Source organism: Beta vulgaris, chromosome 1 (assembly GCF_026745355.1).
Source record: "Beta vulgaris subsp. vulgaris cultivar EL10 chromosome 1, EL10.2, whole genome shotgun sequence".
NCBI classification, from domain to species: Eukaryota; Viridiplantae; Streptophyta; class Magnoliopsida; order Caryophyllales; family Amaranthaceae; genus Beta; species Beta vulgaris.
The window spans coordinates 38,878,077-38,892,813 of NC_079202.1; the positions used below are offsets into that span (position 1 = coordinate 38,878,077).

Here is a 14,737-nt window from a genome sequence, read left to right on the forward strand (position 1 = left end):
ATTTGTGTCATTGTTATTATGTGACTTCCTTCAAATATATAATAAAATAATAAATACTCCCGTGCATTATGCATGGGTCCTAAATTTACAAAAAATATTTTGTACATTTAGGTAATCGTGTTATTAAGCTACTGTTATTTTCAGAAGTAATGTGAGAGCAAAAGTTTTTATCCCAAGAATGACATTGACGCCGTCGGACTCCACCAAGTTTCCTATCAGATTTTAGAGACGTCAATTTCCTTTAATTGTTTGTTTTGCTATGACTACAAATAAAAGTCAAGGACAATCTTTGTCTCATGTAGGCCTGTATCTCTCGAGACCTGTTTTTAGCCATGTCCAATTTTATGTTGCTGTTTCCAGAGTTACGAGCAAAAAGGTATGAAGATCCTTCCTTTTGATAATGAACACGAAGTGCGTACAAGTACAATAAATGTAGTTTACACGGAAGTGTTTGCAAACATATAGATTGAGTTAAAAGGTTATATATGTAATTAACGGTTTGATCACTCATATATGATGACTTTATGATGTTGCGGTTATTTGCATTAGTGTTATTTTTTGATTGTTTCTTAGTTATGTTATAAAGCAATTAATACTCCCGTGCATCTAATGCACAGGTCCTAATACTAGTGTTTACTAATAAAGTAATAACCCTGGCTCCTTCTCAGCAGTCAGCTCTCACAAAAAAGTTGAGCTATCTGCCTATCTCCTTTACATTATTTCCTTAAATAATTAAGTCATCAAAGAACCAGTAGTACTTCTATGACATACCGTTGTTTAAACTTTTTTCCCTCTAATTTTAACAAAAGAAAAAACGAATAAAGAATCACCGAAAAGATTCGTCCAGAATTATTATAATAATCCATCGAAAAGTAGTCTCTAAACCCAAATTCAAAAAAAACAATCAGTGTAAAAAAAAAAAAATCGCGCAAGGCACGCAGCAGGCAGTGCAGCACCCAACACGCGTTTCATTTTTCTCTCAGACTCTTCTCTCTCTTCTCTCAACTGGTACACCGACGGGCGACGGAACCTGTTCGCCGCGACGACCGCCGACCGCTCGACCGCCGCCGTTCGCTGCGACGCTGCCAGTCCACATCCTTAGGCTTCGCGACCCAAAAATCAATTTGATTTTTGTAAGTTGTTAAGTTTATATTTTTGTGTTTTGATTTCAGATTTTCCAACTTTTCTAAGTTTATATATGTTAGATTATGAAATTAGTTGAATATTTAGTTAATTTAGATGTAAATTGTTGAGTTTGGACATTGTTGATTAATTAGTTAGGGTTTGCTTATTGAAATTCGATTTTCCAATTGTAATTTTAGTTTGAAGTTTAATCTTGTTCATTTTTTTAACAAAATTGGTTGTATGACTATGGATATTTTGGTTATAAGACTTATGTGTTGAACAATTTTTATGAACTTTTTTCTAATATTTTTGTGTTTGTTGTACGTCCTTAACTCAGTATCCCCAGATTCAAATTCCTGGGTCCGCCACTGTCTAAATTCATCTATTTCAGTTCTCCATTTTTATGTCGAATTATTATACACTATTTCGAATTTCCAGCATCAAATTTTCTTCTCCAAATTTGACGAGCAGATAAGAAGATTGAGATAAAAGGATTGCGATTTTCGACGAGACTTTGAATTTGGATCTTTCATATTATTGAAGGTTTGTCTATGATTAATTTTGAATTAAGTATTATGATTTTAATTTTGTAGCTTATACATATTTGATTAAGAATTCGGAATTTACTTATTTATTTTTAAATTTTTAATATATTTCATTTGCAAGCTCAAAAGAATTTCAGATTTTGGCTACTGAAGCTGATATTTGATCTTGCATGTGTTCTTGTTTCTATGTTCATCAATTATTATTGAGGTTGAAAGTGAAGTGAACCTTTCAAATTTCTGAATTGATTTGTATATTCCTGTTTATTGTTACTACAATCAAGATTAGTCTGGATGTAGAGAGCTCAAGTGGAATGTGATTGTTTTGGCGACATCGGTTAGGAATTGATTGAGGTGATTTTGAAAATGTCCGGGGGTGGTATGAGTCGAAGTAGTGGTTTAGTAGTGATTTAGACTTGTGTAGTGTGGATACTTGAGAGTAGCTGTGTTATGCTTATCGAGGAAGATATGTCATTCTTTGTAGAAGTTTATGACTGAGGGTGAGAAAACATCGATTAGTGGGGGAAATGATTATTGGAAATGCGTTTGTAGTGTAAATAGAAGTTGCTAATACACTAGACTACTTGAGTGAAAGCTCATTTGCTATGTTATCTGGACAAAAGTTTGCTACTTTTGACAGAGTGACATGTGATGGTATTGCTAAGATGATAATTTGTGAACATGGAGCTGATGCCTTTAAGCAAACATTGCAAGATAATTTCTCCAATAACCTCTCTGCTCTAATACATCTCGAGCAGTTGTTACTGCAAATTCGCAATTGATGTAATGTGCAAGCTTGTAAGTAGTTGATGCGGAAAATGTAGGATGCTTTACGTTGGGGGGGTTGCATTCAGATCTTCTTTCTATAGATATGCTGCCAGTAATACTATGTGTCTCCCTGGTTGTGTAACTTATGATTTAAGAACGGAAGGAGTATCAATCTCACTCTCCATAATCAAAATGGAAAATATACAGCATATTTTGGTGCACTAGGTGTTGGAGCCCTTGGGGATGGAGAGTTGCCACTAATTCGACGAAAAGGATGGCCTCATGATGGAGTAGGAATGCAATGACAGCATAAGGTGGTGGTTCCACCTGGCCGCAATAATTGTTGGAGAGGAGGAGATGGATATGGACATCCCTGGGTCAAATGTAGAGAGAGGGAGAAAGGGATTAGGAACATTTTCATTAAGTGGTAGCCTAGTGCATGTAGAACTTTTCTCTTTTTGTAAAACGACACTTTTATTGCCTAATGGACTAATTCGATTAATTAGCGATGTCACTAATTAATTTGTAGTATCATGAGCATGTCGTATTCTCCTCTTTAGACTTTTTGTCCCCTTTTATCGTTAATGACAAATAGGTTTATTAGGATTTCTCCAGAGTTTGGCTCTCTTGTCTACATTGCTTTGTCCTTTCTGTATCTCCTGATTGTCCACAACTTATCTAAATTTTACCTCCTCCTTTTTTTTGCAGCGAATATTGCAGTTTTGAAGCATTACTGTTATGAAGCCTGATAGTTGTAAGACCATCAGCAGAGAGGACATCAACCGTGTAAATGGTGATGCAAGCTATTCATGTGCTGATGATGAACTTGATCCCTGGACTGCTTGGGCTTACAAGCCTCGCACAATTACTTTGTTATTTATTGGTGCTTGTTTCCTTATGTGAGTGTCATTTTCTTTTTTCTGTGACTACTCTATGTTTTAAATATCAGTACTAAATGCATGGTTCGAGAATACGGTTCCGGTCACCGCCACGGTTGCGGAGCAAATGCGGTTTCGTGGGAACGGAACGGATACGGTGGCCCACGGAGTTGGTAGTACTGTTCTTTTAATTTTTAGGTGTTATTGTGATAGTATATAATAAATTTTAAAGTTATAACTTGTAATATTAAATAAAATCTCTTTTTATCTCCTAGTTTGTCATACCGTTGATTACACTATATATTATAATATTAACTTGAAAAGCATTTGTTTTTTATTTTGCTTAAAACCAACATAGATTTCGTGAACGTTTTTTGCTTGCCTCTTCTTCTTCTCTCTATCTATTTCTTTTTATGTTGATTCATGCCATTAAAGGAGGGACGTGTAGGGAGCAATTGGTAGTGCGAATCTTTAAGAAAAAAAAAACTGTAAAGGAGCATCATAATACGGTGACATGGGAGATGCAAGCTAACTTGCCTTGTTACGGTTGGTTCTACTGAGATGTTGGTTTATTTAAATCCACCGGTCTGAAACGATCAAATTCCGTTCTCCCACGTTGAAAGCCGTTCCAATACGGGCAAAGCGAATTGATTTGGCCGTTTTTTCGAACCATGCTTAAATGTGGTCAATTTGTAATCAAGCAAATGGTGAGTCGTATCTTCTTATCTGTGTTTGATTTTATAAAGGAGGGAGAGCTGTATGCAATTGTGGTTCGATATTGCTCATACTCCAGAGATCTTCAAGAATTAACATTCTCTGCAGGCTGTAGAGGCGTTACCTTTTCTTTTCTGGTTCTGTTTTGCTTTACAGATAGTGCTATAACGTTGTTCAACCCCCCCCCCCCCCCCCCCCCCCCCATCTTTAATGTATGCTTATAATTGATATCATCGTTTTTTCTTGCATAAATTTAACAGCTGGGCTAGTGGAGCTCTTGATCCTGAGAGAAGCAGATCCGACGATGTTGTTACTTCAGTCAAAAGGTACTTTGCTATTGATGCATGCAGCTATATTTACAATTCTGAATTATCCTTTGAACTGCACATATAACCGAGTGCCTTATTGATCTCCTTGCACAGGGGTGTATGGGCAATGATTGCAGTGTTTCTTACTTACTGCTTGTTACAAGCACCTTCAACGTGAGTTTTCATCACTTTGCTTTCCTTTATATGTAATAATTTGTGCAGGTTTATGAAGCTGGAACTTTGTTACACATGCAGCTTGAAACTGAGAAAAACTATTGCATGTGAAATTAAATCTTTTTTAAGAGTGTCTTTCCTTTTAATATTTTTTCCCCTAATAAAGTAGTAGTATTAAGCTTATGTGGTAGCGTCTGCTACTGAGGTTCATTGCTATCATGTGAAATTTTTTTATGAAGCTGCTCCTTCTTGAGTCCATACTTCGGGAGCTCCCCCCCCCCCCCCCCCTCCACACACACACACAAAAAAAAAAAAAAATGATCATGCTATATAATCCTTAAGGAGATAATTCCTATGATAAAACTGAAATTTAATTCCAGATAGTAGTTTGCCTTTTAGATTGTCCCAATATGATTGCACATTGATTAACAAAAGTTACCATCTACTGGGATAAAGCATTCATGCTGTCTTGTATATGTGTTGGTTAGTAGAGAGTATTTCACATTGGACCATGTTTATCTTGCACCAAAAAGATCAGTTTTTCAATTTTTATGTACAATATCATGGTTTTGTTGTAGATGATTGGCGTATAAAGCAGTGAATATCGTACTTTCTGGATTTTGTAATCAGTTATTGGTTGTTTTAGTTGATAAAGGTTCATCAGTGCTTTGAATGCTGAAAAACGAGACAAGCTTCTATCACTTATCAATTTTTTTTTTCTTTTGCCTCCTTTTCCTTTTGTGGTTACCTGGTTGCATCTTCCATCTCTTTTCACCCTTTGCTGCTGCTAGGTTCCTGTGGCAGACAATATTGATCTTCAATTTGTTTTCCTGTTGTATAGTGACTTGTTGCCTGTGTTGTTTTAGCATATTTTTGTATGCTGATAATTGAAGTCTGATCTTTGCCATGGCATGGCTATAGCACTTCAATTGGAACCTAAAAATAAAAAATTACATGCAAGCGGGGTTACTCATTGTATAATTTCTAAGAGCAGTACGCTGATGTTTTTGCTCTGTGGTTAAGTAAGATGGCAGAATCAGAAATTTAATCATGGGTAAAGCTTCTAAAAATGGTATTATTTCCGTGAGATCAGATCATAACTCTGATAGTCTACAAAACTATAGCTTGCTTGTGTGGTTACTAAAGTATTGACCAGACGTTTTATTACTACTATCATTAATATCTTTATCTATGTACTCGTCTTCTTTTAGGCAAGGAACTTCTCGTATTTGAATGCTTCAGATATCTCCATTTTGAATAGTCTCGTTCTCTCTGTGTGTGTGTGTGCGCGTGCGTGTTTGTGTGTGTATGCACAGGCTAACCAGATTTTGACCTTATGCAGGGTCCTTATACGACCACACCCTGCAATTTGGCGCCTAGTTCATGGAATGGCTGTTATCTACCTTGTTGCCTTGACATTTTTGCTTTTTCAGGTGAATTCTAGTCAAATATGTATGACCATCTCATAGCTCCTCTTTTTGGTCGAACATTTCTGTATCTCATACGACATGCTGTTTTGGTTTATCTCTTTTTAATGATTTAGGTTGAAGCTTGTGGTTTAAATAGCTTTGATTTTGCATTTTAATGCTGCTCTTTTCCCAACTATTATAATTTGTTATAGTAAATGTATTGGTTCATTCTTTATTTTGGCCTATCCTTATATTATTATCTTGATCTTTGGTTCTGACTAATTAATATATGAAGTCGTTGTCCATGACATGTGTAATTCTCTTCCAGTATGAATTATGATGATAATCTAATTCCTTTATAGGGTGGTTAGGAGGGTGACCTATGGAGATGAAGCAAGGGACTCCTTTAACTCTATTAGATAACTGTATATAGAGGGAGGAAATGCAATAATACCAATTGCTTAGGTCTCTTGCATGGAATGATTTTAAGGGCGCTTGAGCCCTCCTTTCCTCCCTAACTCCCACCCTCTCAACTTTCCTCTTCTTTTTCCTCGACTAATCGTGTATAACTTTTATGTGGGTCATTGAAGTCATCTTAAGATTTACTCCCTCCGTCTTTTTTTATTTGCTACATTTTGCCATTTAGGGGTGTTTCAATTTATTTGCTACATTTGCAAATATTTCCATATATAGTACATAGGTCCCACATTTTATTTACAAATTTGCCATCACTCCCTTCTTGATTTTGTAAATGTTTCCATATATAATACATAGGTCCCACAATTTACCTATTTGCTTTTTTGTAATTCCATTTATGTCAATGGTCCCCACTCCCTCCTTGGTCTTTGTGAAAAAGTGCTTGTAGCAAATAAAAAAAGACAGAGGGAGTAATACTTTTGATGTAATCTGGTTTCAGAGGCGTGATGATGCTCGCCAGTTCATGAAATATCTTCATCCCGATCTAGGTGTTGGTAAGTTGGCTCTATATCCTTTTGTTTTATTTATTCTCAAATTTTTTCTGCACGGTCTTTTTGGTCACTTATAAAATGGATAAACCCTTGGGAGGGTATTTTCTGGTTGCTTGTTTTATTCCTCATGGTGGAGAGCATAAGCAAGACAACCAAACACCAGATGTTTGGTGGATTTAATTGTACTGCTTATGCCTATAAGATTCCAGTTAGATGTCCCCTAAAGAACAATCTGTTCATGGCTGAATATGCATTTCTGCATTTGTCTGGATTACCATGCTGGTGTAATTCTTATGCTTTGCAATGGGTTCTTGTCTGACTTTTGAAACCAGATTCTGTTTTATGGCTGAAAGTAACCAAGGGCCTCTATGCTAGATCATCTTTTCTACCTTCTGGTAGTCTTCTAGCTGCAACGCGGAGCAAGGTTTGAGTTGTAAAGCTGCCAAGGCCACAATTAAGAACAAAGTACTTGCTGTGCCTGTGTGATGCTTCATGCATTAAATGCTCTCGAAAATGTGTCATTTAGGATCTTTAATTGTTATAAGGCATGCTATTTGACTTTCTCTCCCACTCTATGATTGCCTTAGCTTAGAGAACTTCTCTATCTTGTGTACTTTAGTATGTTTTGTAGTATCTCTCTCTCTTTCTCTCTCTCTCTCTCTCTCATGGTATTTAGTTTGTGGCCCTTACATAGAAGATTGTCGAGATATGAATTGAGGTCATGTGCTTTTGTTCTCTCAGCAAACACAATTCAGGGTAATATTCTACCATTGGAAGTCATATATAAGTCCTTTCCTTCAGGGACTAGCTAATGTCGAGTAGAGGATGTTCCTGAAGTAGCATTCTCATTTTTCACCTTCGTGCAACTGCATTTCTGCCAGCTATTTAGTCCAGTGGTAGAGTATGTCACCTATTATATCTTTCAGTAGGACAAAGGGTAGCAGTCCATTACATCATGAGGTTGCTGGGAAAATATCTTGACATGCAAGTATACTATATACTACACTAATAAATATTTAAAGAGTCTATGATAGCTGGACAAAGAGGGAAGGCAGATTGGATTGGATACCATAATAAGAGCCAAAAAGTGGAAGCTAAAGGAAATCCATCTACTCTGATAAGACGAATTAGTTTTCAGTGCAGCACTATGCCATTTTCCGTTGGGTAAGATGGTATATGAACATCCTGTCTGTGATCAGCAGTCATTCTTGGTTAAACTCTGCTTCCTACATCTTGGAGAAGTGACATGAAGATTAATATTTGCTGTGTATCTTGCACCATCTCCAATCAAATATTAAGTGGTCATGTAATTGCACATAGTCTTGTACAATTCCCATGGAGTTCTGTATACTTAGGGGAGATTAGGTGAGCAACTTTCCCCACTCCTCTGTTGTCAGCCAAAAATAACTCTCTATCTTTCTACTTTGTGATTTCTGTGATGTCATCTTATAAAGGGCCTTACCAAATACCAAGATGTTCACTCTGTTGAACAAGTGCGAATTGATGAAACAGTCTTGGCTTTTCTTTGTACTGACTACTGAGTGTGATGAACTGAAATCTTGGACAGTACAATAAGAGACAATGGAGATGAACTTGATTGATAGAAATGGAAAAATTACAGAAAATATAAAGATAGTTGCCAAGTTTTCGAGTGATATGGTCACACTCACAAAGCTAACACTAACAGAAACTCTCAAATATATTCTTCATGATTTCTTCTATCCCTAATCTCCTCTATTTATACTGTATTTGCCTTACTCCCCAAGCTAATGTACTAGTGTGTATCAACAAAAGTACCCCTGCCCCCCTAGAGTCTGTTACACTGAGTGCCTGTTTTTTTTTTAAAAAGAATTTGATTCTTTGATTTTCATCTGAGCGGCTATGACAAATATGTTAGATGGGTGTAGATTGACCAGGATTGATGTTGGTCCATAATAGATATTTTGTTGATAAAGCTGCATATCAAGTTATTCACAAACAACTTCCTCTTCTTTTTCTAAAAAAAAACTTCATTTCCTACCCAAAAATAGAAAAATGAAAATGTCACTTTGCATTTTCAATTAAGGTCGCCAAAGGGTCTGGGATTGTGTCCACAACTCCGCACAAGATCGTTGTAATATCGCTAGTACTTGATTTATGAGCTAATCAATTAATCCACTTCGTAGGACCTGTCATCAGTACTTAATTAGTCATTGATACCATAAAGGTTTGGATTTTATGTGACAAGCATATGACTCAAGCTTTTTGTTATTGCTTTAACGAGTTGGTTATCTGTGTAGTGTTTCGAAAATTAGCTATGACATGAATCTTTTGTGATCCCGTTGATCTTTTATACTGTAAATTCTTTTCAAGAGTTTAACTTCCAGTGTGACTCATTTCTTATAAGCAGAACTTCCTGAAAGATCATATGGTGCGGATTGCCGAATATATGTTCCTGAAGACCCCACGAACAGGTTTAAAAACGTTTATGTATGATATCTTCTTTAACATCTATCTGTTTAGAGTTCTCTTATCTTGTTTCCTGCCATATGTTTCTTGTTTGGGCCTGTTTCAATCATGTAACATAGTTTTTCAAGCTTTTTTATGCTCTAGCTTTTTTTATAGGAAACAATATTTGACGAATTTTTCCTAGCACATATTCTTGGATGGTGGGGCAAGGCAATTATGATTCGGAATCAGCCCCTGCTCTGGGTATTATCTATTGGTTTTGAATTGATGGAGGTGAAAATTTTGAAGCAAAACAACATTTCCCTCAGATTTATTGATTTGGGTCTTTGGTTCCAGTTCAAAATTTTAGGTTATGTTGGTATGTTTTGATATTCATTCTTTCTCTTCTTCTCAGCTAACCTTCCGTCATATGCTACCAAACTTCAATGAGTGTTGGTGGGACAGCATCATTCTGGACATCCTGCTCTGCAATTGGTTTGGTTAGTTATGGAGAACTTTCTTTCAGCTGGTGTAGGCTTGCTAAGTATATGATTTAAGCATTCATATAAACATTTGAATTATTCTTTGCCCCTAGTATTTGGTGTCGTCCGCACAGTATGACATACAAAGTGGTATCTCTAATATCAATGATTGATTTCGGGTTATAGTAGTCAAAGTTGATCAATATCAGGTTTGAGATGGAGATAGGCTAGGCTGATTGTTACGAACTCTATCCAGTGGGCTGGACAAGCTTAACCAACAGTCTGTTACCCACTCTGTACAATCACCCAGGCTTCCAAACTCTCTTTCAGGCCTAGAAACACACTAAAACTTTGAGCTAATTCTTTAGGTACCTGCGGTTTCAAATATTCACCAATTACCCTATGCTATACTCCATCTTAGCTCAAAAGGTGTTTTGTTTAGAGTTATGCTATGCTGTAGGTTAACTGTATATAGTGGGTAAATGTAAGAATTAAAATCTTGATTGTGTGAGAGAGAGAGTTAGTGGAGGGTAAAGTAGGCTATGTTACCATGACTTGTCTAGGAGTGTCGGGTATGGGTACAGATTCGAGTGTCCCGTGCTGCATTTCCAAAGTGACTCTGTCCGAAGTTTGGACACGGGTACGGGTACGCGAAATTAATAGTTTATAATATAAAATTCAATAATAAATCCAAATTAAATTTATAGAATAAAAAAAGAAAATAGAAAGAAAGTATAAGAGTAACTAATCGATAACTTTCACACTAAAAAAAAGAAGATAAAGAAGGGGGAGAGAGGTGAATAAAAAAGAAAAGTCAAAAAGTAAAAAATTGAAGCTTCCCTTAACAGGCTGCACGTGACTACACTCCCTCTTTTTTATAAAATTTGAAAAGAAACTAAAATACTGAAAAGCTCCTTGGCCCATTTTTTTCTAATAATTTTAAAACACAACTCTTTTGGCCCACCAAGTGTTCATCTTCTTCCTCTTCACTTCAGTCTTCGACGATTCACCTTCTTCAACCTCTGTCCTCTACAAGTTCTTCCTCCTACCATGAACAACCAACGAAAATGGATGAAAACAACATCATTTGAATCGCCTCATTACGGACGCAAAAAGCCCTAATATTGTTCACCTATTTCTCATGAATCAACAACAAATTTTGAGATCTAACAGCTAGGGTTTATTGATGTGCCCGAGTGCAACTTGGAGGATCCGACTCGTATATCGTACCCGAGTCGGTGTCGTGTCGTACATACTCGGGTATTTGGCAAAAATTGCCGAGTCGAGGTAACAGAGAAAGTAGGTCATATGACGTTGGTGTTTCCTTTAAGTTGTTTGGCGAAAGGTGATGTGTCAAATATATATGTAATATATAGCTTGCTATTTCAGTTTTCAATTCACTTCCCATGGAAGAGATGGCTTTCTAGGTAGTAGTCTCGAACAGAATTGGTGGTAAGGGAATGCTTGTTATCTAATATGAAGAATCAACAAGTGGGTGAATAATTCCCTAGGAGCTGTTTTTTCAGCTAGAATTCTAGTATATCCCTTTGGCTTTGGTTCAATAGAGCCAAATCTTTAAGCTCCAGCCAAAGCCATTGTCTTTCTTCCATGGCTCAATTTTTTTTAGTAAACCATCGCTTTTAATATCTGAATCTTCATTTAATTGTCATCCCCAAGTTCCCTAAATTCTGCGGGATTGGCATTACACACCTCCGTTTTTGTGCTATGTAGCATTGTGCTGGTAATCACCATCTGATAATTGTGCATATGCTCAAAGATTAGTGATCCGTTTGTAGGCATTGTAGAATATTTGGACCCACAGTGTGAAGTTCTTGCCCACCCCCTACATCTATGTATGTGTTGTGGTCCATGAAGTCATTCGTTATTATGGTGTAGACCAAAACTTATCTGATATTTTTGAAGATTTCAACATTTAGTTCCAGTATTTGTTTGTTTAGTGTGTGTTCATTTTTTGTTATGATCTTTCTTTCAGGTATTTGGACTGGTATGCGTACTGTGAGATATTTTGATGGGAAGACATATGAGTGGGTAGGAATAAGCCGTCAGCCAAATATCATGGGCAAGGTGTGTCTTTACATTGATAATTTGATATAAGTGGTAGAATGCCTATTGGTTGTTAATATTTGGTTGGGCTATTAGAAATTTAGAATTAAGGAAAAGTTCTGTTGATTATTATGTTTATGCCCTTGTTCTTTCATATATTTTCTATCCCTTTTTAGCAATAGTTGAAATTTGTCTTTCGGTCTTTCCCGTGGCGAAATGGGTTATGGTAAGAATAAGATTTGGGCCCTGTCCTGGCGCCTCTATTTGAATGTGTAGCTGAAGGCAGGTTATGCGCGTCACTGAACTCTCCCTATTTAACCTGTGAAAACTCAATCCCTTTATCTCAGGGATTGGAGGTGAGGCCACACACTGCTATGACACCTTTGGTTCTGTCAGGCTGAGTAGTTTTATGGAGACTTCTCACCTGGGGACTGAGGTTTTTATGCCACCACATGCAACTGCAGCCTTCTTTCTGAACTGTTTCATGATTTCTTTTCCAGAAAGTTGTCATGATGACATTTACATTTGCATGTTTTTGCAGGTTAAACGCACTTTGGGTCAATTTACACCTGCACGATGGGATAAAGATGAGTGGCATCCGCTGCTTGGTCCATGGCGTTTTGTTCAAGTTCTCTTTCTTTGCATTGTGTTTTTGACTGTGGAGTTGAACACATTTTTTCTCAAGTTCTGTCTTTGGATTCCTCCTCGCAATCCTGTTATCGTTTACAGGTTAATTTTATGGTGGCTTATTGCCATTCCAACTATTCGAGAATACAATTCCTATCTACAGGACAGGTATGCAAGTCTTTTCTTCTCTTTCTGGCCTAGTAGTAAGTCATGAGATTATAGCATATTATTGTTTGAATTCGTTTGTCACATGATGAAACGTTAGACGCTATCTTATTAAGACATCACATTCTCATCTGCCTTATTCCTCTCTCACAGGAAAGTAATAAAAAAGGTGGGGGCGCTATGTTGGCTTGCCTTGGCTATCTGTATAGTGGAGCTACTCATTTGTATCAAGTTTGGAAATGGTGTGTTCTTTATATTCTGATTATACAATTAGTGGATTCAATTTTCTTCCCTATTATTAGTGATTAGACAAGCAATTTGATCAGCTTTTATTTATTTTTATATGATGTGCATTGAAGAAATTCAGCACTTCAATAACTATTGATTGTGCCTTTTTTTAATCTTCCAGGATTATATCCATATTCGATGCCTACGTGGTTGGTGATTTTTTGGACGGGGTTTTGGGTCGGACTTGTGATCTTTTTGTTGATATGGACTTGGAAATTGTATAAATATTCAGAGAAGAAGAGACGATGAATAACATCACCTGAACATTTTTATGATGGTTCATGTCTGATGTCTTTGCCCTCGTACACCTATAGTTGTTTGAATGTAAATACCTTTTCTTTTTCCTGCAATTGTAAATGTTCATTGATTTAATGCTAGAATGACAGTTTTCCTTTTGGGAATTTTTATGTTTTGAAGAGTTTTAGGTGAATTTCCCCCCCTCCAATTTAGGCTGTGGATATGCTATTCCAGACTATATCTTGATAAACTAGGATTTCATGAAGGATAGCTATTGTATTCTTTCATTTTTCGGCAGCGTTGTATTTAACAGAGCTTTTTGTCTAAATTTGCAAGAAGATAAAGTTTCCCGCTCCAAGCCCCCAATTGACATTAATTTGTAGTAGACTTGGGTGTAGCCGTGTAGCTCAATTACAAGTCTTTTGATGTTGATCAACATAATTTAGTCGAAGTTTTAAAAAATCCAAATTGATTTTATCTTTCCTATATTTCTTTTCTCTTCTTTCCATTTTTTTTTTCTCCCTCCACCAGTCCTCTACCAATTTTAATCTTTGGTTTATTTTCATTCATTTTTGTATTGCGTTTTTTTTTAATGTTTCAAAATTCTAATGAAGGTAAATTGGAATTTTTTCCTTGAATAATGCAAAAGTGGGTTTTAATTCTCAAAATATGCCCAAAAAAAAAAATTTCGAGATTTTTTTTTTTCCAACTTAAGTAAAACCGCTACTTGAAGTAGCGGTTCACAAGTGCCGATAATTTTTTTTTTCACCTTAAGTAAAACCGCTACTTGAAGTAGCGGTTTTAAAAAAAAAAAAAAAATGTTGTTGTTGTGTAAACTGCTACTTAAAGTAGTGGTTCATTAATCAAGTTGTGCTTGCAACATTTTGCCCAGGTAAACCGCTACTCTGAGTAGCGGTTTTCGCGGGATAAAACACAAAAAAAAATTCTCGCGCGGTACACAGGGAATTTTTATTTTTGGGCATATTTTGGGAATTAAAACCCACTTTTGCATTATCCAAGGAAAAAATCCAGGTAAATTGTATAATCTAACGTTCTTTGTTGTTTATACTACTTAAAATTGTAAAGTTAAGTTTTTCTAAATGAGCAACGTTTATTTTCAATTTTGCAATTGAGCAGACCTTTTTTGCTCATTTTGTTGAATGAATGAACTTTTCTGCTCATTTTTTCAAATGTGCTAAGTGTCTTCTTATTTGAGACAAACAAAAGTACTTCCTACGTCTTTTTTACACGTTATATTTTTCAAATCACTGACTCCTACGCAATTTTTGGAGAGGAAAGAGATAGAGAGATAGAGCGAAAGGAAACAAAAGAGTCTCATGGACCATGTGATAGGAGAGATAGAGAGAAGTTATTACTCAAAATAAAAGTGTAACATCTAATTTGAAACTTCATAAAATAGAAAGTGTAACATGTAAAAAAAATGGAGGAAGTAAATAAATTCTATTCATTTTCTCAAATAAGCAAAATTGTACTAATTTTAACAAAGGAAAATTTGCGCAAAACCACCTTAAGTTTTCAGTTATTTGGAAACTTCCACCTT

General features: G+C 36.1%; 1 protein-coding gene across 4 annotated transcripts; it reads left to right on the forward strand.

Annotated features, from left to right (window-relative positions):
- The first annotated feature begins 761 nt into the window (after positions 1-761).
- Positions 762-13,504, forward strand: LOC104895498 (CDP-diacylglycerol--serine O-phosphatidyltransferase 1). 4 transcript variants are annotated; one of them, XM_010682037.4, is made up of 14 exons: positions 764-1,133; positions 1,564-1,668; positions 3,144-3,334; positions 4,288-4,353; positions 4,450-4,509; positions 5,852-5,942; positions 6,835-6,889; positions 9,276-9,355; positions 9,491-9,607; positions 9,729-9,813; positions 11,789-11,880; positions 12,401-12,654; positions 12,805-12,893; positions 13,061-13,504. In XM_010682037.4, exons 3-14 carry the CDS (start codon positions 3,174-3,176, stop codon positions 13,186-13,188), a joined length of 1,278 nt encoding a protein of 425 aa, XP_010680339.1. In that variant the 5' UTR covers positions 764-1,133; positions 1,564-1,668; positions 3,144-3,173; the 3' UTR covers positions 13,189-13,504. The 4 variants fall into 4 exon arrangements, with proteins under 4 accessions (XP_010680355.1, XP_010680347.1, XP_010680339.1 ...); XM_010682029.4 differs by having other exon boundaries at positions 1,597-1,668; XM_010682053.4 differs by lacking the exon at positions 9,491-9,607 and having other exon boundaries at positions 762-1,133; positions 1,597-1,668.
- The last annotated feature ends 1,233 nt before the right edge of the window (positions 13,505-14,737 follow it).